Source organism: Narcine bancroftii, chromosome 7 (genome assembly GCF_036971445.1).
Source record: "Narcine bancroftii isolate sNarBan1 chromosome 7, sNarBan1.hap1, whole genome shotgun sequence".
In the NCBI taxonomy this organism is placed as follows: domain Eukaryota; kingdom Metazoa; phylum Chordata; class Chondrichthyes; order Torpediniformes; family Narcinidae; genus Narcine; species Narcine bancroftii.
Window position 1 is genome coordinate 162,382,872 of NC_091475.1, and position 23,737 is coordinate 162,406,608.

General features: G+C 39.1%; 1 protein-coding gene across 6 annotated transcripts in view; it reads left to right on the forward strand.

Moving 5' to 3' along the window:
* Positions 1-23,172, forward strand: part of LOC138739298 (mitogen-activated protein kinase kinase kinase kinase 4) — a 307,756-nt gene extending 284,584 nt beyond the window's left edge. For all 6 annotated transcript variants that reach the window (XM_069891073.1, XM_069891075.1, XM_069891074.1 and 3 more), the window contains 8 exons: positions 2,480-2,650; positions 2,916-3,059; positions 7,858-7,992; positions 10,717-10,817; positions 12,318-12,467; positions 13,010-13,169; positions 20,464-20,603; positions 20,700-23,172. In XM_069891073.1, coding sequence (XP_069747174.1) covers positions 2,480-2,650; positions 2,916-3,059; positions 7,858-7,992; positions 10,717-10,817; positions 12,318-12,467; positions 13,010-13,169; positions 20,464-20,603; positions 20,700-20,783 — 1,085 coding nt within the window. In that variant the 3' untranslated portion in view covers positions 20,784-23,172. The remainder of the gene's footprint in view (positions 1-2,479; positions 2,651-2,915; positions 3,060-7,857; positions 7,993-10,716; positions 10,818-12,317; positions 12,468-13,009; positions 13,170-20,463; positions 20,604-20,699) is intronic.
* Positions 23,173-23,737: the final 565 nt, after the last annotated feature.

Sequence of the window (23,737 nt, forward strand, 5' to 3'; positions counted from 1 at the left end):
CGGTTGCAAGGGAAAATTGGTTGGTTGGGGTTGGGTGTTGGGTTTTTCCTCCTTTGCCTTTTGTCAGTGAGGTGGGCTCTGCGGTCTTCTTCAAAGGAGGCTGCTGCCCGCCAAACTGTGAGGCGCCAAGATGCACGGTTTGAGGCGTTATCAGCCCACTGGCGGTGGTCAATGTGGCAGGCACCAAGAGATTTCTTTAGGCAGTCCTTGTACCTTTTCTTTGGTGCATCTCTGTCACGGTGGCCAGTGGAGAGCTCGCCATATAATACGATCTTGGGAAGGCGATGGTCCTCCATTCTGGAGACGTGACCCATCCAGCGCAGCTGGATCTTCAGCAGCGTGGACTCGATGCTGTCGACCATTTAACCAATGTTTAATTATTGTTTAACATTTAATCATTGTCTAACAAAGTTCTTGCGGCTTGTAGCAATGTATAGCAACTGATAATAATGTCAAATAAACTTAACTTTAGTATGGATTTGGTTGAATGAGTCAACATTCTTATGCCGTCAAGTGATTATAAAGGAAAATACATCAACAATAAAACCACAAGGTTTTGAACTTTCGTGGCTAACCGAATCACTGATAAAGTCTTGCATCCAATACCATAGAGATATGTTAAGCCAGGTAATAAACTTGCCGATCTGGCTTCCTGAGGTTTGAAAGTTGTATTTTTTGAAGAATTAAATGTGGGTAAACAGGTCTCGGTTTCTTCTACAGCCTCAAAATCCTGATAAATTAAAAGGAATGTTACCAGAAGACCATGAAACCAGGAGTAAGACTGCAAATGCTATTCAGATAATGTCTGAACAATGGGTTCACTGACCTGCTTAATCCATTACTTCTCAACCTGGAATAGTTTGAAAAAGGCAACAACATGGATGGTCAGATTTAAACAATGGTTTCTGAATCCTAGCAGAAAGAACAAATAAACAAAGCAATGCTCCTGCTTCCTGCTCAATTTCAATTGGATAACATCTATCAAAAAAATCTACCACAGAAGAAACGGGTGATCTTGAGACTCAAGAAAAGTGAGGTCTCACATTCAAAGAACTGATTAATGCTGAGATGGAAATAATCTGCTTTTGTTAAAGAAAGAGATTTGCAGATGAAATCTCAAATCTGAATGAACGTCATGGATCATTCAGCATCTCGAAATTCCTGGTTGATGGGGAAGATTGTTGATACCATTCAGGTCAAAAGATGACTTGTACTTCAAGTTCAGATCAAGGCTAAAACTGGCTTTCTGACAGACCAGTTACCAAAATCTGTCTTTTACAAAAAGCAGAAAGCTTTGATAATTGACTTTCACTTTCTTTTAAAATTTAACTCTACTCTGTGCTATGTCTGATTTTTTTTTCCATGACATAATAATTAGGGGCTAGTATTGTAAGCAAATTCTATTTTGTGGCTTTCAACCAATTGTTTAATATATTTCCTGCTGTTTCCTGGCAATAGCCATTTTGAAGGTCACAGCTTGCTTTCGAAAGATAACCAGTTAGTTAGTTAGTTTATTTGTTCTACGAAATGGTAAGGGACTTAGAATGTTCCAACAACTTTTATTGACCATTTAACCAATGTTTAATTATTGTTTAACATTTAATCATTGTCTAACAAAGTTCTTGCGGCTTGTAGCAATGTATAGCAACTGATAATAATGTCAAATAAACTTAACTTTAGTATGGATTTGGTTGAATGAGTCAACATTCTTATGCCGTCAAGTGATTATAAAGGAAAATAATTGCTACAATTTTTAATACCTTTTGTATAATTAAAAATAATTGTAGCATAAACCTAATTAAAACATTAAAGCATCTTTGACCGACATTTGTTTTTCTGCAGTATCAGTGATCAGTAGTTAGTTGTATGCCAGCCTCATGTGACATGAAGCTGTGTGATGAGACATGACATTTATCTGTACACTTCTTACTGCATGCTAGTGCACTGCTGCTGGACTTACCAGGAGTGCATTGATGGAACAGGTGGTTGGTTGGGCAGGCTTTTGACTTGTAGCCCTGAGACGTTTTGAAAATCTAGCGACCGATGGCCTGATTGTTCCCTTTTGGAACTGCCAGATGCACAATTCAGTCTGTTTTTCAATATATAAAAATGTCAATGGCTAGGAGTCTGGTCATGTCCTATTGCTGAAGGTCACATCAAAAGGTGAAAGGTAAATCATTGGTTACTGTTGGTTCATTCGAGGATTTAAACTGGTGTTTCCATGTAGGACATCATATTGGATATCTGCCTGAGAACTGCTATAAACCATTTCAAAAGCTGGGAAGTTCTAACACAGTTCTTTTGCCAAAGTTAATTAGTTTAATTAGAATAGTCATCTGCTAGGACTGTTGGTTGTGTGGCAACAGATTGGGAAGTGTATAGTTTTATATCCAGATTTGTCGGAGTTGAGTAAAAATTTGGGGGAAGGAGGGATGAGCAGGAAGGAATGTCCAAAACTGATTTTTAACTTTTTTTTTAGTTGTTTTTTCAAATGACCAGATGAGACCAGAATCGATGAGGCAAGATCCAAGTAGAAAAGGCTCCGTTGTCAATGTAAATCCAACCAATATAAGGCCACAGAGTGACACGCCAGAAATTCGCAAGTACAAAAAGAGATTCAACTCAGAGATTCTTTGTGCTGCCTTGTGGGGCAAGTCTTTTTCATTTTTCTGTCAATTTGTTTTTGTACTTTAAATGTAACTTAAATTTGTGTCTGCATATTAAAGCTTATAATGCTATTTTAAATCATAATTTAAACTGCTTTTGACACCAAATGTCTCTACAGCATTAACATTGCACCAATACAAAAATGTTGTAGAATGAATCTGATATTGCAAGATTTGATTATAGAATATATGGGGGAATAGAATGAATGGAATGCACATGGGGTTCACCTTTTTGTTCCATTTCTTTAGGTGTGAATTTATTAGTGGGTACCGAGAGTGGGCTGATGCTGCTGGACAGAAGTGGTCAAGGGAAGGTGTATCCTCTAATCAATCGTAGGCGGTTTCAACAGATGGATGTGCTTGAGGGCCTGAATGTGCTGGTAACAATATCAGGTAAATTTTCTTTAACATTTAGAAATATCAAACTCTGTTTTTATTTCTTGATTAATGGCGAGCTTTGCTAAATGTATACTAACAGTTCAAAACACCACAAAAATGTAGTTTGTACAGGGTTTTATGTCATTGCATTGTTAACTTGTAATTGCCCAATGATCTTGACAGTCCACTCATTTACGAAACTGAAATGAAAAAGGTTGTTTTAAAAAAAATGCAAGAATAGGGAGTCACTGAATCATTTGGATTTCTTCATTTAATTCTCCTTCACAAAGATTGGAGCTGTAGTGGACAGCGAGAAAGACTTTAAAAGCCTTCAGAGGGACTTGGACCTTTGGAAAATTGGCTTCAAAATGGCAGATGGAATTTAATGCAAGCAAGTGTGAGGTGTTACATTTTGGAAGGATAAACAGTAAACAATAGGGTACAATAGAACAGAGGGAGCTGGAAATACAGATACATAATTTTCTGAAAGTGCCGTCACAGGTAAAGAGAGATTTTGGCACATTGGCCTTCATAAATCAAAGTTATTGAGCATAGGAGTTGGGATATTGTAAAGTTGTTGTAAGACCTTGGTGAGGCCAAATTTGGAGTATTTTGTGTAGTTTTGGTCACCTAACTACAGGATTTATATCAATAAAATTTTAAGAGTGCAGAGAAGATTTAATAGGATGTTGACAGGACTTCAGGAACTGAGTTTAAAGAGGTGTAGAGTTTCTTCTACATTTCTCAACATAATTTCTAGGCCTACATGTGCAAGAAAATGTATGACTTTGTAACTTTATTAAAGCAGAGTTAACTCTTGACATTAGGTAAATTGACGACCTGAGGGCAGGGCTGCTTTATCTGTTGTTTGCTGCATTGAGACCTGGCTAACAGAGAACACATCAGAACAGATGTTTTCACCATTCATATACTAGATCGGAACTCAGATTCTGGTAACGGGAGAGGAGGCAGTGTGTGCTTTTTCGCTAATACTGAGTGATGCATGGACATTGGGTTTATGTCGACCTCCTGCTTTGCTGCTTTAGCGCAAATCTCGATTAAATGCAGACCCTTCTATCTACCCTGAGAGTTCTCATTGGTGATTCCCATTTGATTTATATCCCTGCCAATGTCGATTACAAACAGGCACTTACGGAGCTGCATGATGTGGTCCATTAACAAGAGATGGCCCACCTATGCATAACAAATCTTAGTCTGCGACTTTAAACAAGAGTGTGTCAAGAAAATCCTGCCCAACTACCACCAGCATATGACCTGCTGTACCAGAGGTCCCAGCACACTCGAACACTGCTACACCAAGATAAGGAAGGCCTACCGTTCTTTCCCGAGACCGCATTTTGGCAAATCTAATCACCTAGCTGTGTTCCTTCTGCCTTCATACAGACAAAGCCTAAAAAGAGAGACTCTGGAGATCAGGATAGCTAGAAGGTGGTCACACGAGACTGAAGAACGGTTGCAGGACATCCTTGAGTCAGCAGATTGGATGTTCAATGACTTGGCTGAGAATCTGAACGATTGCACCAGTGCTGTCACAGACTTGATCAAAACAGCTGTGGATGTGTGAGTCCCTACCAAATCATTCAGGGTTTTCCCCAACCAGAAGCCCTGAATGAACAATGAAATCCAGAACCTACTGAAAACCAGATGACAGGCATTTAAGTCCAGAGATCCAGATAAAACAGAAAGGTATGACCTGTGAAAACCTAACTCTTGACCAAAGAAGCGATCCTGGAGGAAAATGGAATCAAGGGACACCTGACAGCTGTGGCAGGGCCTAAATACCATAATGTGCTACAAAATCAAATCCAGTGGCACTCTATGTGCGATTGGACAACAGTAATAGTGAAAAACCACCCCTCTGTATCCTCACGTCCCTTGATGATCACATCCTGTCCATAATCTGAGGATGATGTGTGAGCTGTCTTCAGGACAGTGGATCCGAGGAAAGCATCCAGCCCGAACAGAGTAATTGGCTGAGTATTAAAAATCGGTGCTGACCATCTTACTAATGTATTCATGGATATCTTTTATATCTCACTCCAGCAAGGTCTGGTATCCCCCGTTTCAAACCTGCCTTAATGACCATCGACTAGTAACACTTACATCAACATTGATGATGTGTTTTAAAAGGCTGGTGCTGAAACATATCAGATCCTGTCTGAGCAGTGACATGGATATGTTCCAGTTTGCTTATCATAACAACAGATCTATGGTATATGCCATCTCACTGGCTCTACATAAAGCACTGGCACATCTGGTCAGTAAAGATGCTCTTTATCGACTACAATTCAACATTTACACCATCATTCCCTCAAAACTGATCAGCAAACTCTATGATCTGGGACTCAACACCCCACTGTGTAATTGGATTATGGATTTCCTCACCTCCGGACCACAATCAGTGAGGATTGGTAAGAACATCTCCTCCACAATCTCCATCAGTAATGGAGCACCACAGGGCTGCGTTCTTAGCCCCCTGTTCTATTCACTGTACACCTACGACTGTGTGGCTCGGTACAACAATAACACAATCTACAAATTTACCGACAATACCACAGTAGTGGGTTGTATAAAGAAAGGGAATGAGTCAGCATAGAGATTGAAAATTTGGCTGTATGGTGCACCAACAACAACCTTGCACTCAATATCACCAAAACTAAGGAGCTGATTGTTGACTTCAGGAAAGGAAAGCCAGAGGTGTTCAATCCAGTGATTATTTGGAGATCAGAGGTGGAGAGGGTAAGCAAATTTAAGTTCTTGGGAGGAACTATCTCAGAGGATCTTTCCTGGATCCAACACACCAATGGCGTAATGAAGAAAGCACGTCAGTGCCTCTACTTTCTTAGGAGTTTGCGGAGATTTGGTATGACACCAGAAATCCTGGCAAATTTCTACAGAAGTGTGGTGTAAAGTGTGCTGATTGGCTGCATCAAGGTCTGGTATGGGGACATCAATACCCCCGAGCATAATGCCCTGCAAAAAGTAGTGTACACAGCCCAAGATATCAGGCAAAAATCCTCCCCACTATCGAGAACCTCTACAGGGAACGCTGCCATCGGAGAGCACCAGCAGTCATCAAGAATTTGCACCACCCAGCACATGCTCTGTTCTCACTACTGCCATCAGGAAAAGGGTATAGGTGCCACCAGACTCACACCAACAGGTTCAGGAATAGCTGCTACACTTCCACCATTGGACTTCTCAACAACAAACTCGATCAGGGATTCATTTTAGGACTCTTACTTGTGCATTTTATTGATTTTTTTTCTCTCTCAGTATTGCACTGTCAGTTTGTTTACATGTATACCCGTGTAGTTTTTGAATTACTAATAAGTGGTGATTCTGCCTCTCCTGCAGGAAAAAGAATCTCAGGTTTGTATATGATGTCATGTATGTACTCTGACAATAAATATGAAATCTAAAAATCTATAATTTAACATTATATTAGATTTCAAATCCTTTGGTGAGACTTTTTTCTACTCAAATAATTTTGATTTGCTTGAATATCTCAGCTAAGCTATTTTTCTAAAATTATAGCATTGGTTTGTTGTTTCTTTTAATTGATTTTTGTATTGCCAGAATAACATTATATTAAACAGTTATTTAGCTTATATAGATAAAGTATGCTTCCCCATATCTGAAAAGCTTGGGACTGGACGCTTTTTGGTTATTGGGTTTTGTCAGTTAATGGAACAAAACCGAAAAACCCAATAGCATCAGTCGTCACTGGTCCCCGACACCCCCCCTACTGCTATTGCCAGTCCCCAACACCTTCCCACCGCTGTTGTCAGTCCCCAACACCTCCCCACCGCTATTGCTGGTCCCTGACAATGGTCCCCACTCCTGCCCGGGAGGCTGCTCTCCTTTTAAAAAAAAATTTTCACACTGTGAACCATATCAATCAAAATACATGCAAACATTTCCCTCTTAAATATACACAGTGGCATTTTCTCTCCTTTTTTTGCCCCCTACCTTCTCTCCCCCACTTCCCACCCCCCTCCAAACCCATTAAACATTCAACAAATACAATGTAATAAAACCATTAAACAATGTCATCACACAGTGAAAATTGAAGCCGCCAGGACAAAGGATTCTTCTGACTGCTTACAACCGGGAGACAATGGCAAGCAGTTTGTAAACCAAGTACAGTGGAGGGTAAAGAAAAAAATGGAAAGAGAGAGGGGAGGAAGTTACCTGAAACGAGGACAATTGACATACTAATTTCTCCCCATGCTCTGCCTGACCTGCCGACTTCCTCCAGTCGCTCACTGGTGGCTCTATATTCTAGCCTGCTTCTCTGAGCTGACATTCAGCTCTTCAGCATCTGTTTTCCCAGCTGGTTCTGCGCTCTCTTGTTACCAAACTGGCAACAATGGAGCATCAGAGCCCTTCATGGGCAAGTCGGGTGATAAATTCTCTTTCAACTTGTGATGTCATGTCGGCGCCACATGACTTTCTCTTTTGCTCTTGCGCGCGCTCTCTCTCTCTGTCTCTCTCTCTCTCTCTGTCTCTCTCTCTCTCTCTCTCTCTCTCTCCCTCTCCCTCTCTCTCTCTCTCTCTCTCTCTCTCTCCTCTTCCCCCCACCAACTCCCCCCCCCCCCACTTCCAAACAACAGTAGTAGTGATTCAACTGAAGCAGTGTGCCCAAATTATAACTCATCAGATTTCTGTCAATTGCCCAATTTAGGCCGTAAATGCCTCCAGTCTTTCGGCATTCAAACAGAATATTTTAATGGATAGTTACACTCTTGTTCTGATATTTTAACCAGTAACTTTGTATTATTGTTTAAAGGGAAGAAAAACAAATTGCGAGTCTATTACCTGTCCTGGTTAAGAAACAAAATATTGCACAATGATCCTGAAGTAGAAAAAAAGCAAGGCTGGACAACAGTTGGAGACTTAGAAGGATGTGTACATTATAAAGTTGGTAAGAAAATTATTTTGGATCTATACTAGACAAAGTCACAGAACATTTCATTTTTATCTAGTCATTACAAATGTTGGTTTTGCATATTTACTTTCATTTATGTACAATCGTGAATTGTTCATTTTTAAATTGTTTTCTGATTTTGCAAATTGATGAAAACATTATTGCACAGACAATTCAGCAGAAGGTTATTATTTAGTGTCTTTTTTATTTCAATAGCTGCATTGCTTTTTAATTAATGTAATTTTTTTGCCTAGAGTAAGGAAATCTGTAACATAGGTTTAAAATGGGTTCAAGGAGATGGGGAGAGATTTAATAGAAACCTGAGGGATGTTCATAGAGGAGGTAGTTGAGGAAGGTACAATTTCAACATTGAAGAAACATTGGACGGATACTTGGATAAGATATGGGCCAAATGCAGGCAGGTTTGATGAGTGTGGGTGGGATTTTTGTTCTGTGTTATCAAGTTGGGCTGAAAGGCCAGTTTCCATGCTGTATGACTGAATCTGCATTTTGTAAATTGTTATAAAGGATATATAGCATAAACAACAAACTGACTTGATTTTCATATCATCACCTTGTCTTCAGAAATGATGTGCTGAGAAATTATTATTGCACTGGCAACCCTCGATAACAAGAGGAACGAAAATCCAACCTCCCATGTTTCCATGTTGTACATTTCTTGCAATGAACGAAGCTGCCATGCAGCCCCTCAAAACTATACTGGATTCCAATGGAGCAATCTAATTAGTCCCATTCCCCTTTCTTTGTTTCCCTTAAACTTGCTCTCTTCCATATGCCAGCTATTCCCTCTGATTCTAATGCCACTTAGCTGCTCAAAGAAATAATTCATATTAACCAATTAATTGACCTGTACTCCTTTTGGAATAAGGAAAGAAATCAGAGCAAAAAATTCTGTCATGGAAAGATTCTGCAAACTGCACAACTAAAACCTGGATGAGGTTTGAATTGGAGTCCACATGGCTGTAAAGCAGTTGCATTGTCATACTCCCATTCACCATGGCAATTGTTGTTAACTGGGTGAACAACACTTAATTGGAGGAACAACATCTGATATTACATCTGGGCACTCTCTAACCAATTTCAGTTGAACCCCTCCCCCACGCCTTTCTTTCCCTATCCATATGTCTTCTTTCTTCCAGCTCCCCACCAATTTTCCTTCCCTCTCCATTCAGAGAGCTATCCCCTCCCCTCTCAGCTTTTTTCCCCCTTCCAATCTCTTTTCAGTGCCAACCGCTCAGTCCAAGATTCCGCCCTGCTCCAGCTCCCTCAACAGCCCCTAAGGCTAGAGCTGGATGAGGTTCCCACCCTGGATGAGACATATAAGGCAATCGAACAACTGAAAAGTGGCAAAGCAGCAGGTATGGATGGAATCCCCCCCCAGAAGTCTGGAAGGCTGGCGGCAAAACTCTGCATGCCAAACTGCATGAGGTTTTCAAGCTTTGTTGGGACCAAGGTAAACTGCCTCAGGATCTTCGTGATGCCACCATCATCACCCTGTACAAAAACAAAGGCAAGAAATCAGACTGCTCAAACTACAGGGGAATCACGTTGCTCTCCATTGCAGGCAAAATCTTCGCTAGGATTCTACTAAATAGAATAATACCTAGTGTCGCCGAGAATATTCTCCCAGAATCACAGTGCGGCTTTCGCGCAAACAGAGGAACTACTGACATGGTCTTTGCCCTCAGACAGCTCCAAGAAAAGTGCAGAGAACAAAACAAAGGACTCTACATCACCTTTGTTGACCTCACCAAAGCCTTCGACACCGTGAGCAGGAAAGGGCTTTGGCAAATACTAGAGCGCATCGGATATCCCCCAAAGTTCCTCAACATGATTATCCAACTGCACGAAAACCAACAAAGTCGGATCAGATACAGCAATGTCTTAGTGTGAGCTTGCAGGCGGCTTCTCCTGCCCTGATTCAGGAGCCGACGTTTACTCCACGGCACCTCTCCCCACTGCGGACTTGCAGGTGGCAGAACACCACCTTCAACGCTGCCACCTGAATGTCCCTTCGAGACACCCACATCCGGCTCTGGAGCCACATTCTCCCAGCAATCCCACCTGAAAGTGGCTTATAACTCACAATCTCAATGAAAGAAAGCAAGCGCATTCTTTTAATATTGGTATTCTGAATTTTAATTAACTTATTTGCAAAGTTTGGGGTCCACAGATACCCGCGCTATAAGCGATTCCACAGATTAACGGATCACGTTCTAATGAGGTTTCACTGTAATGGATGCAATAGTTGATATGTTCCCAAGTTCCTTGATTCTAAAACCATTCCCAGGGTTGGAGAGGAACAAATGGATAAATCTAATCTGGATGGCTGAGTGAATTACAAGGATTATACAGTGATGACTTGCAAAATGAATGGGCAAGAAAAAGACATTATAAACAATGCAAGGTCACTTACTTTGGTAGAAAAAAATAAAAACACAGAATAAGAAACTGAAAATGTGAAGGCGATGTTTATCCTGGTTGGGGTGATCAGAACCAAGGTTTATGGGCTTGAAATAAGAGGTCAACTCTCTGGTTCTTGCCCATCTTTTTGCAACATTTCTCTCCTCTTTTTAAATTAGCTTCTTACTTGCCTAGTGGTTGAATGCAGTTATCATATTTATCTTAATATTTGACTAAATATTGGCTATATCTGTTTTACTTTTGTTTTGCAGTGCTAACATTCATTTTCTTTTCTAGTAAAGTATGAAAGGATCAAGTTTTTAGTGATTGCTTTGAAGAATTCTGTTGAAGTATATGCATGGGCACCAAAGCCATACCACAAATTTATGGCCTTTAAGGTAAACAGTAAATCTTGAAACTGTTTGGAGTTTCAAAACCTGAGGGGATAAAACCAGACATAGTTGCTTATTCTGAGTTACATTTGCTATTTACCATTTTTATAGCTCACGGTTGACTAGTTGGCTGTTAATTCCAAAAACACTAAATAGGTAGTCTAGTTGATCAGTATCGCATTCACCACATCAAATATAAACCAACTGCATGACTCTACTGTGGCTGAAATATGTCCCACTAACAAAGTTCACTGTAGTAGTTTGCCAATACGACAACTCTTGCATCTCCCAAGCCCACAACCTCTTCCATACTGAAAGACAAAAGCAGCAGAAGTCAGAAAATAGACACCATCTGGAGGTTCTGCTCAAAGTCACAAATTATTCCGCAAATGGTACCATTTCTTCATTGCTGCTGGGGTAAAATGCTGAAATTCCCAAACATGGATGGTAGTGATCAATGAAGTGGCTTACCTTCACCTTCTGGACAGTAACTTGTGGAAAATAAGTTACTTGTGCCAGCAAAGCTCAAATATCAGTGCTAAAACAGGAGGGTAATTTGAAAGAGTAAAGTGATCCCTGAAAATCATGCATGATCGTTTTCAGAAGCTACTTTTGTCCTTCCACTATCATGTAGCTGTTTATAAATCATGTCCAGCTTATTTCACAATGCATCCCCTGTTAATCTTTCCTTAACCCTAACCCTAACCCTAATGCTGCTGGACATAACTGTAAAATGAGGAAAAGCACTTAAATATCTTATCTTTGGTTAACAATTGCTTTGAATGTGAAGGTTCCATGTCTAAAAATTGACCCGTAAGAAAATGTAACAAAGAAGAGTCCACCTGTGACAGGGTGAGCCAACCATTAGTTTAGCTTGTTTGCTCTTTGAGAGAGAGTCATATATAATTTATTTATTTACATTACAACTGGCTCATGGTCATTATAATGACCAGAAGAACAATGTAAAATATTTTTATTGACACCTTGAATTTGACTCGACATTCAAAGTGTATTCTACTTCCACCCTCCTCCCCCTTTCCTCCTCCCCTTTCCTCCTCCTCTTTTCCTCCTCCCACCTTTCCTCCTCCCCATTCCTCCTCCCCTTTCCTCCTCCCCTTTCCTCCTCCCCCTTTCCTCCTCCCCCTTTCCTCCTCCCACCTTTCCTCCTCCCACTTTTCCTCCTCCCACCTTTCCTCCTCCCCTTTCCTCCTCCCCCCCTTTCCTCCTCCCCCCGCCCTTTCCTCCTCCCCCCGCCCTTTCCTCCTCCCCCCGCCCTTTCCTCCTCCCCCCGCCCTTTCCTCCTCCCCCCCTTTCCTCCTCCCCCCTTTCCTCCTCCTCCCCCTTTCCTCCTCCCCTCATTTCAGCTGTTGAATTACAAATTATTTCATTCATTGTCAATCAAATTTATATTCATGTCCGAAAGTTGATGAAAGATGTTACTTTAAATTTGCTTTTTAATTATAAGGTCACTTGCTGTGTTGTCTGATTTGAATGTTTTTCCTCAAGTCTTTCACAGATCTGCTGCACAGGCCATTATTGGTTGACCTCACAGTGGAAGAAGGGCAGAGGCTAAAAGTGATCTATGGCTCTAGTGCTGGCTTACACGCAGTTGATGTGGACTCTGGGACAGTCTATGATATTTATCTCCCAACGCATGTAAGATTATATTCAGTCATATTTTACAGATAAAGAGCATAATAACAAAGACTTTTGGGTATGTGCAAAATATACACATAATTTACACAATATACACTTTATGAAATGTTATTGTTCTAACAACTGTTAATCTGTGTAGTAATTCTGTTTTAATAAGAGCATAGTTTAATTTCACTAAAAGGAATCTGAGCAAAATGGAATTTGCTTTATTTAGTTATAGTTGTGGATTAGTTGACGCTGTAGAAAACTTAACGCACTCTCTCTTTATAATGACCAGAAGAACAATGTAAAATATTTTTATATTTAAAACTAGATCAAAATTCTGTAAATGGACTAATTTTCCATTTGAAGTCATTCTGAATCTCGATATAAATCATACTTAGAATATCAGCAATTTTTCAGATGGTTTATTGTACTCTCACATAGTGTTCACCAATTGACATTTGGGGTAGAAGTATGGTATGCTATTTGATAAATCATTATATTAAATGTTTCTGGATTGAAGGATGCAATGAAATCAATAGAAAGTGTTTTTCCCACAGATCCAAAGCAGCATCCAACCACACGCAATTATTATACTTCCAAATACAGATGGGATGGAGTTGTTGGTATGTTATGAAGATGAAGGAGTCTATGTTAACACCTATGGGAGAATCACTAAAGATGTGGTATTACAGTGGGGAGAGATGCCAACATCTGTCGGTATGTAAACATAATGACATTATTTTCAAAATGAAATCTGGGGGAACATGGAACATTGACCTTTGAAAAGGCTATTAAGAAAATTATTTAACTGCATTTAAACTAATGCTCTGTTTTCATTTTATCATTCTGTATTAATGAAGATGAAAGCTTAGATCTGGTCCTGAGGAATGATAAAATGAATAATTTGGTAGATAGGAATGCTCTTGGAAAGAGTGATCATAGTATGATTGAATTTCTCATTCAAACGGAGGATGTAATAGTACAATAAAAACCAGTGTTTTATGTCAAAACAAGGGAGGCACAACATGCTGAGGTAGGAGTTGGCCAGTATCGACTGAGAAAATGGATTATGTGGTGGGATGGTCGAGGAACAGTTGACAATGCTCAATAAAAATAAAAATATGTTTTAATTAAAAAAGGACTTTAAGAGTTGTGTGAGCCAACCTTGGCTAACTAAGGAGTAGGATAAGGGAATTTTTTTATAAAGCAATCAAGAATCAGTAAGTGAAAAAGAGATTATTGAAGTAGCACAAAATAAAAGACAGAATTATAATTTTTTTTCAGAATTGTATCAAACAGTAAATGGAGGTTTAAGGTTCCTTGGAAGATGAGGGAGATGGGTAATGTGGAAATGACAGAGATTTTGAATGACCATTTTGTGGCTGTCTTCACAGTTGAACATGCATTTAATGTGCCAGAGAGTGAAATTTTTAAAAAGATTTTTAATACAATTATTATTAGTCAAGATATAGTGCTGAGCAGACGAGTTGGTCTAAAGATAGGTAAGTCCCCTTGTCCCAAAGGAATATATCCCAGGGTACTGAAAGTTAGAGTATCTGGATTTATAGTAATTTACCAAAATACTCTGGACTCTGGGTGGGCCTTGACAGATTGGAAGCAAAAGTCACTCCACCTTTTTTAAAAGGTATACAGGGAAAAGACTTGGCTTAACGTCATAGTCTGGGAAAATGCTTGAAGCTATCAGTAATGAAAAATAGCAAGATATCTGGATGAAAAATTGTCCTATCACGGAGAAGCAGCATGGATTCATGAAGGACAGGTCCTGTTTAACAAATTTTCAGGAGTTCTTGGAGGATACAACTAGGCAATGCATAGAGGGGAACAGGTGGATGTTGTATACTTGGATTTCCAGGAGTTCAGTGAGATGCAGCATAAAAGACTATATGACAAAGATGGTAGAGTTGTAGCAATATATTAGCAGAGATCAAGCATTAGTTAACCATTAGAAGGCAACTAGATGGGATAAATGGTAGGTTCTGCTGCAGTTGTACAAGGCACTAATGAGCATGCACCTGAATTACTGCATTCATCTCTGGTTTGGCAATCTGCGATGTGTGAGTGCCACAGGTGTCAGTGCTAAGTCCACAATTGTTCACCATATTCAGAGCAGGGGACCAAATATAGTGTATCTAAGTTTGTTCATGAGCCTGAATTGAGTATAAAAGCAATTGTGCAGAAGATGTGGAGAGTCTGTGGAGGGAGATGGGTTTAGAGAGTTGCAGGGGTCTGATGGATGAAGATGTTGTTAAATGTGAGGTCATCCACTTCAGTGGAAACAATGGTAGAGCAGATATTATTTAAAAGGTAAAAGTTTGCAGCATTTTGTAAAACAGAAGAATTTGATAGTGCTTGTGCATGAATCACAAAAAGATCATTTATGCGTACAACAGATTATCAAGAAGGTGAATGGAATATTGGCCTTTATTGCTAGGGGGATTGTATTTAAGAGCAGGTAGGTTCTGCTGCAGTTGTACAAGGCACTAATGAGCATGCACCTGAATTACTGCATTCATTTCTGGTCTCTTTACTTAAGAAAGGATATACAGTACATTTCCCCATATCCAAAATGCTTGGTACCGGATATTTTTCAGTTATTGGAACAATGGCTTTAAGCAACTCAGTCTCAGCAGAATATTTGTATCAGTGGTTAAACAACAACAAAAAACAATGGCAGGCTTTTTGAGCATAAAATAATGTTTAACACAACCAAAAAACAACTTGATCTCTGCTTACAAAATAAGACAAATGTAGCTCCAAACACTAGCAAATCTCCTCGATGGGTTTTTTGATTGTTTCCTCCAGTGTCATCTGCCTCATTAACAATGGTTTTTGTCTTAGAAGTCACTCTCTGATTTTACAAACTGACATGATTTCTTGTTCTGTTATGAATACATGCTGCTCTAGACCTTCCAACATGTTCGTCATACATTTTCACCATGTCATCTATCGGCACATTGTTTTCTCCAATGTTAACTAAGTCATCTTCATTGCACTCACCTTGATGCAGAACAATTTCAGCTATTTCACCATCGGTCAGTGAATGAACAACTGAAGCCTCATTGTTGATGTTTAAAAACTTCTTCGATATCTTCTTCCAGCTTACTGACGGACTCTGAACATACATCTTTTGCATATATAGGGAGGTCACACAACATTTTTTTTTCTCACCTGACATACGTAATCCTTCAAAATCACCATCTTGTTCATTATCATCAAGGAACATACAGAACAACTCCAATTATCCAAAATCGGATTCTTCAAAATCCTCATTTATCTGAATTTTTTAAAGCATTTTTGGAGAAATGAAGATATCATTTATCCAAAGTTTTTTTGGAGCCAAACTGACCTCACAGGTTGAAATAAAATTCACCCAACATGAAATTAGAACAACGATTGTCCTTATTTCAGGTAACTCCCTCCTCTCTCTCTTTCCATTTCTTCTTTACCTTCCCCTATTGACTTTTCTCTCCAACTCTCCCTCACGAACTGCGTGCAACTGTCTCCCAGTTGCAAGAATCCCCTGTCCCATTGTCATCAAGGAGAGTACCTCCTGGGCAGGAGCGGGGACCTCGGGCTCAGCAGTCTTTCCTCCCGCCTCCCTTCCTTCCCTCCCTCTCCCTACCACCTTTCCTTCCCTCTCCCTCCCTCGCTTCCCTTCCCGGCACAACGGAGCTTCTAACACTGAACCCTCTCCTCGGCCTACTTCTACACATGCACACTGGACTCCCCAGTGTGCATGTGTGGTAGACCTAGGGGAGAATTTGGAGATGGGAGTTAGGTCTCGGGAAGGAGTCGGGAGCTCTGGTGACTGGAGAGGTAGGAGCCCACTAACTCGGCATTGAGTGTTTACTGGCCTGGGAAGCTTCCCCGGGGATTGGTGGCACTGGTTGGTCGGTCTGGGTGATTGGCAATGGTGTTTGGAAACTCTTGGTGATGAGCGGCAGCATTGCAGCCAGCATTTTTTTTAGTGAGAATTAAACATTAATGCTTATTGTTTGTTGTTTAAACATTGATGCAAGTTATTTGCTGTTGTTACTGGGCTGTTTTTTAAAAGCGACCAGGTATCTGAAAAAAATGTTTATCCGACATAGGCCCAGTCCCAACCATTTCGGATAATTGGAGTTATACTGTTGTTGCAGGCCAGAGAATATGTCAGGCACGTACAACTGTGCCTTTAGTCACTTTGTTCGAAGTGTTGACAGCAGCATAAATAGTATCCTTTATAGTAAACTCCTTTTGGAAACTTTCCACAGCCAAGCCTCTGTTCACTGTTGACAGCATGCTGTTCAAAAAAATGTTTTTATATTCACTCTTCATTGATCTAAGGATACCTTGGTCACATGGCTAAATTAAGGTCACATTTGGGGGAAGGTACATGACATAAAGATAAACTGTGATGAGATTTTCAGCTGGAGGACGAGCAGGAATAAATACCTTGTCGTCATCCAGTCCAGCTTCCCTGCAGTGAGCACAACCTGCTGGCACAAAATGTTTCTTAAACCAATTCATGGTGACCCATGCATTTTTGTTTGCATAATAATAAACTGGTAGGAAATTCACTCCTTTAAAACAATGAGGACACAAGCTTTTGCTTCTCACAGCCAGCTTGTGCGTGCTTGCTGCATTAACACATCCAAAACAGTTTGGTTTTTGGATCTTTTTTTTGGTATTCAGAACTTTGGATATGGGGAAAATACTGTATTGGCTTTGGAAGCTGCATGGATGAGGGTCACGTTTGATTCTGGAGATGAGGGGTTAACCCATAAAGAGGAATTGAGTTGCCTGGGAATATATTTGCTGGTGTTCAGGAGAATGAATGGGGATTATAGAAACATAAAAATTGAAAAGGACAGATAAGATAGAGGCAGAAAAGTTGTTTCCACTGGTAGGTGAGATTAGCACTTGAGGATATACCCTTTCCCAGTAAGTGGAATTCTATCCACAAGGAAGTCTTAATAAATATGTTTAATTTAAAGTTGGATGGATTTTTGCATAGTAGGAGAATTGAGGGTTATGGAGAAAAGGCAGATAGCTGGAGCCGAGTCCAAGGTCAGATCAGCCGTGATCTTATTAAATTGTATAGCCCAGTTCCTATTTCTTCTGTTCTTATTGTTTGTACTTGTGGAAGCAATCAACAATCAATGCCTGCTTTATTTCTTCACCTTCTAAATATCCAAATGTATATTTCATTGTACTGGTATAAAACTGGTCTTGCAGACAATCTTTTAGGATGAAACTGTAGAACTTCTCTTTCATATTGGAGCAGTACATTTGGGAAAATTGGAAGCATTGAAGAAATATAGCTTTGCATCAAGTTACCCATCTAATTTCTTAATCAATTAATTCCTTTTTAAAAGTCAAATATATGCTCCCACAAAAAGTTATACAAAATATTTATGGAAATTTGAGTTCATGTTCCCAATATTTACATTTGCAGATAATCTGTTAAAATTTCCTGATTTTAATTATTAGTAACAATTTAAATATTTTTCTGGAGTAAAAGCCTTTTTTTTTAAAGCTCTTGAACAGTTAAACAACCCCATTCCAATATTTTCTGTCTAAGGCATGGGTGTAATTCATAATATCCAGCCCGCAAGGTCATAATTCTCCAAACATCTCTTTGAATGTTTGTAATTATATGTATGTCTCATCTCGGTTATTGCAATGACTTTGAAAGTTTTGAAATCATTGCTTCATGGAGGGTCATTGTTTTATTTGTAAGAAAACTAAGCAGATTTCTGGGCCCATCACCAATGGTTGGCATTTAAATCATGACCTCACTTAAGTATAGTTCAAATCAGGTGACTATAGACCCGTAGAATATTACAGCCAGAAACAAGCCCCTTCTGACCTTCTCATATGTAGTGAACCATATTTCTGCCTAGGCCTACTGACCTGAATCCAGTCCATCACCCTTCATACCTCTCCTATTCATATACTTGTCCAAATTTTTTTTAATGTTAAAATTGAGCCCGCATTCACCACTTCAACTGGCAGCTCGTTCCACACTCCCAACATTTTCTGTGTGAAGTAGTTCCCCCCTAAACTTTTCTCCTTTCACCCATAACCCAAGCCCCCAGTTTGTATCTCATCTACCCTCCGTGGAAAAAGCCTACCTATATTTACTCTGTCTATCCCCCTCATAATTTTAAATACCTCAACCAAATCGCCCCTTATTCTTCTACACTCGGAATAAAGTCCTAGCCTGTTTAACCTTTCTCTCTAACTCAATTCCTGACATCCGGGCAACATTCTGGTAAATCTTTTCTCCACTCTTCTATCTTATTGATATAGTTTCTGTAGCTAGGTGACCAAAACTGCACATAATACTCCAAATTTGGCCTCACTAATGTCTTGTACAACTTTACTATAAAATCCCAGTTCCTAAACAATTCCTTGATTTATGAAGACCAATAGGCCAAAAGCTCTCTTTACAACTCTATCTACCTATGAAGCCTTTTCAGGGAATTATGTATCTATATTGCCAGATCCCACAATAGTGTCCCTCAAGGACCAAGGGAATATCTTGTCAGACCCTGGGGATTTATTCACACTTATTTGATTTAAGGCAGCTTGCACATCCTCCTCCTCTTTAATCTGTACAAGTTCCATGACCTCACTGTTTTTTCTTACTTCTCTTGACTCTGTGCCAGTTTACTGAGTGAATACTGATGAAAAAAAAAACATTTAAGATCTCCCCCATCTCTTTTGGCTCCATACATAGCCAACCACTCTCATCTTCAAGGGGACCAATTTTGTTTCTTACTATCCTTTGGTTTTTAATAACATTACATGCAATTTTCACATCATTTTTATCCCTCCTCTACATCTTTATCTGCTCTGGCACTCTGGTTTCCATCCCCCTGCAAATCTAGTTTAAAGCCCCCAGAACAGCACTTGCAAACCTTCCCACAAGGATATTAGTTCCCCTCAGTTCATGTGCAAACCATCCTGTCGGAACAGGTCCACCTTCCCTGGAAGAGAGCCCAATAATCCATAAATCGGAGGCCCTCCCTCCTGCACCATGTCTTTAGCTACATGTTGAGTTGCATGCTCCTCCTACTTCTAACCTCACTAGCATGTGACACTGGTAGCAATCCTGAGATCACAATCCTGGAGTTCCTTTCCTTCAACTTAGTGCCTAACTCCCTGCAGGACCTCCTCACTCATCCTACCCACATCATTGGTCCCTACTTGGACCATGACATCTGGCTGCTCATCCTCTTTCCTGAGGATGCCACGAACCTACTCTATGATATTTTGGATCCTGGCACCAGGGGGGTAACATACCATCCAGGATTCTCGATCCCTTCCATCCATATCTGTTCCTCTCACTATGGAATTCCCTATCACTATAGCTCGTTTTTTCTCCCTTTCCTTCTTAGTCATAGGATGAAACTGACCATTGTCCATTAAAAAATATGATTAAAGTATAGTTTATTTTGACAATTTTTTCACATTTTTAATCACGACCACTGTTTGGAATTACTCCAGTTTTGTTAATTGGGGGCTGTATCCATTTTTTTTTTTTAAATGGCAGAAGTGTACTTCATTTTGACAAATTTAAGAGAATTACCCCAATGGTGACCAGCATCAACTAGCTGTTCATAGTGGGTGATACCATTGCTGATTCACACAACTTTATTCCTAGTTACACATTGTATTATGGCTGCATGCCTGAGTTAACCCAAAAATCTTTAAGCATTGAAGGATGCCATTAAAATCTTGGAGGAATTAAAAATATTGCATCAGATTATCACATAATCTGAACAAAATTGTGGCATTGACACTAAACAAACAAGGAACAACCTGAAAAATAGTTATTGGGAAATAATTACATGATGAGTGAATCACCCACCTCTTTCTAATCCTTTTTTTTTAACTGATATTACTTTAACATCCATTCCATTTGTACATTCATTGTTGGTGATTGCAGCGACTATATCTTAATTTTTGAAATTTTTTCAATTTGTATTTCTTTTTATATCAGCTTATATTCGATCCAATCAGATTATGGGTTGGGGAGAAAAGGCTATTGAAATTCGTTCAGTGGAAACAGGACATTTGGATGGAGTATTTATGCATAAAAGAGCACAGCGACTAAAATTTCTTTGTGAGAGAAATGACAAGGTATGTGGGTTTTTTTGAGTGAGAGGGAAAAGGCATTTAGTTAACTATTAAGCTTGAATGTGTATAATCTCGTCATGTCTTCTATTTTCCCTAAAGGTCTTTTTTGCTTCAGTTCGTTCCGGTGGAAGCAGCCAGGTTTACTTCATGACTCTTGGTAGGAGTTCACTTCTCAGCTGGTAGAAGAGCAAGTCATGGTTTGAGAGAAACCAGAGTCTAAGCAAAATTTTTAAAGCCTTGAATGAACTAACAACTGGAGAAGAAACTGCACTGATGCAATGCATTGCCCAAACCTATCACTGAAGTTAAGTGAATTGAAATGAGGATGCAATGCCACTGGTGCTGTGATAATTTTACTGTCGGGTGACTGCCAGTCTAGAATAGAAAAATAACCTCATCTCAAATACAACATCCTTTGGCTTAAAATGTCTGCTTTTTACTTGAGGAAAGAGTCCAAGAATGCACGAGGTTGGTTCGATTATAGGCAAAGGGGAAGTGGAAGCAGTGCTGGGCAGACAATGAAGAATTGTGTATCAAGGATAAGGGGAATTTGATTTTTTTTAAAATGTATATCATTCTAAGTGACTTTTTTTGTAAGGTGACAGATGTTTTAGAAAGAACATGCAAGTTTGGAATTTTAATTGAATTGTGGATGACAGATTAGGGGAAGGTCTTTTTGCTCTTTTTCTGTATATCAGGTTTTACTTGTGTTCTTGATTTTTAAATAAAACCAAAATAGAAGTAAATTTGAAATTTGTGCAGAGGATGAGGTTTTCAGATTTGTACGGATTTGAGGTAGACGAGAAACTTGATGTGTGGTTCCAGTATTAAAGCTGCCTCTCCACGGTTAGACTATTTGTAGCAGTGCAGAAGTAATTTAATAAATCTTGCACTCGTAAATTGCCCAAACTACTTAAAAAAATTATTTGCCTACCTCATTTGTGAAAGAAAGGAAAAAAAGAGGTGGTTTAGTCATTTTAATGTTATTTGTATTTGAAACTTGCATCTTTGTCTAATTTAAAGTTTATTAATACCAAATTTAGGATGAGACATTTGTCGACTGTTGGTTAAATTGTAGCTCATTTAGTAGGCAAACAGTGTGATTTTTTGTTTTGTAATTGGAAGATACCAGCTGTGAGCAGAAACTAGACAAATTCACAGTCAACTGATGTGCTTTAATATCAGACTATGGAGGCAAGTAATCAGCTGTTATAAATGTGGTTGAAGCAAAGCTGTAATTGTGATCGTCATTCGATTTGCACAGCAATGACTGACATTCGTGTTACTCAGCAGAATTGGATTTAAGTACCAGTTTGAAAATAATTTTACTCAGTTGTTCAATTGCATTAGGATAAACTGTATATGTAGTAAGGATCAGGTGGTTGCACTAAAAACACTTAATTTCAAGAATAGAGTAAAACTGCTTATCAATACAGTATATCTTCCCATATTTAGATCCAAGATTCCAGCTGTGGAATGATTTTTTTTTAATATCACTGTAAACAGAATTTTATTTTACAAATGTTAGACATTTACAAATGTGTCTACAGTAATAATCTGTTGAATTGTCACTCAATTACTTGAGATACCTATAGTGTATAATAGACTATACTGTTGTAATAATGCACAGTAGCATTATATTGATCCAATGCTATGTTAAACTTTTTTTGGTACTTTGTAAACAGCTGCCTTATGCTGTTATGTGCACAGGTTCCCAATACTTTACAGGGCTTAGTTCTCTTAGAGGAGGCTATTCTTTCTGCAGTGAAATTTTCTCAGTAGGGTACCATTGATTGGAAGTGTACCCTGGGATTTTTTCATTCACACATGTCACTGTGATCTTTTTTCTCTAGCAGCTCCTGTTCACTGAATAATTTGCAATGTCTACCCTGTCATCCATTTGGAGCTGAAAGTAATTTTAGAAACTTCCTGACCTAAGTAGGTTAACTGTGAGCAGAATATTTTTTTGATTTAAAATAAAACACTGTTATAGGTCTTGATGTTCGAGGTAATTCCTCTCAGCAGAGTCTGTGATTGGCAACTCCCACCTCTGAGAAGTGCCACAGTGGTGTGACAGTATTAAAATACCACTATCTCTGTTTTAAAAATAATTTAACACATTGTTTCAATGCGTTTGTACTAGGTGAAAATGCCTATAAATTTTAAATTCTAATATTTTGTTTGAAGTCAAATAACCATTGTTGTATGACTGCAGCGTCTCTATCTTATGCACGTTATGTTTGAGAAAATGTTTACAAAAATTGTTTTGTTACACTAATGTGCATCACATATTTATGTTTCTTTTCTGAAATTATCTGTTTTAGTTTTGTATTGCGAGTTATAACCCTGAACACTGCTGATCACCAAGAAACTGATATTAAAAATAAAATGAGGTAAACTGTGTGTAGCTGCAAAGCAGATTGGTAAATACAGTTTCAAGTAAACCTCCAAACAGTTTTCTGCAATGTGGTCTAACTTATGTCCTTTGTGTATTTTGAGAATTCCTGTATTTTCCCTGAAGTTCATCTTTTCTTGAATAAAATCATCTTAATGCACTTTGTGCATAACATAACACTGCGAATTTTTGTGCAACTTGTACAGTCAGTATTTATTTCCTTCCTTCTGACCACTGAATATCCTGCACACAAGAGGAAAGTCTCTGTTCCCAAGCTGCTCAAAACTAACTTAAATGTGTGAGAGAATACCCTCAGTAAAAATGTTACTAAGGTCAATTCTTCAAAGATTTGGCGTCTCCTTATTCTTGTACAAACATCAAAGACAGATGTTTTGCCTTGCAAATACAGCTTCACAACAGGAAAAGGGTTAAGAGACAGAGGAGTAAAAGCAAATGCACAGCAAGCCAGGTGGGATTTGTGGAGAGAGAAATAGATATAATGAAGCCATTGAACATACCCGAGTACTCACAAACACCAGTGAAGTGCAATATCCCAAACACAGTGCACTGAAATGAGGGGACTATGTATAAAAAGTATTGTAATTTTTACATGGTAAATCCAAAATGTACACCAATAGCCTTCCATAAAATCCAGAATGTGCACTTTAATTACATGTGAATTCTTTGCTTACAAATTTAAAACTCTGGAGCACAGGGGCAAATAAAGGAAAAAAGTGTCTGT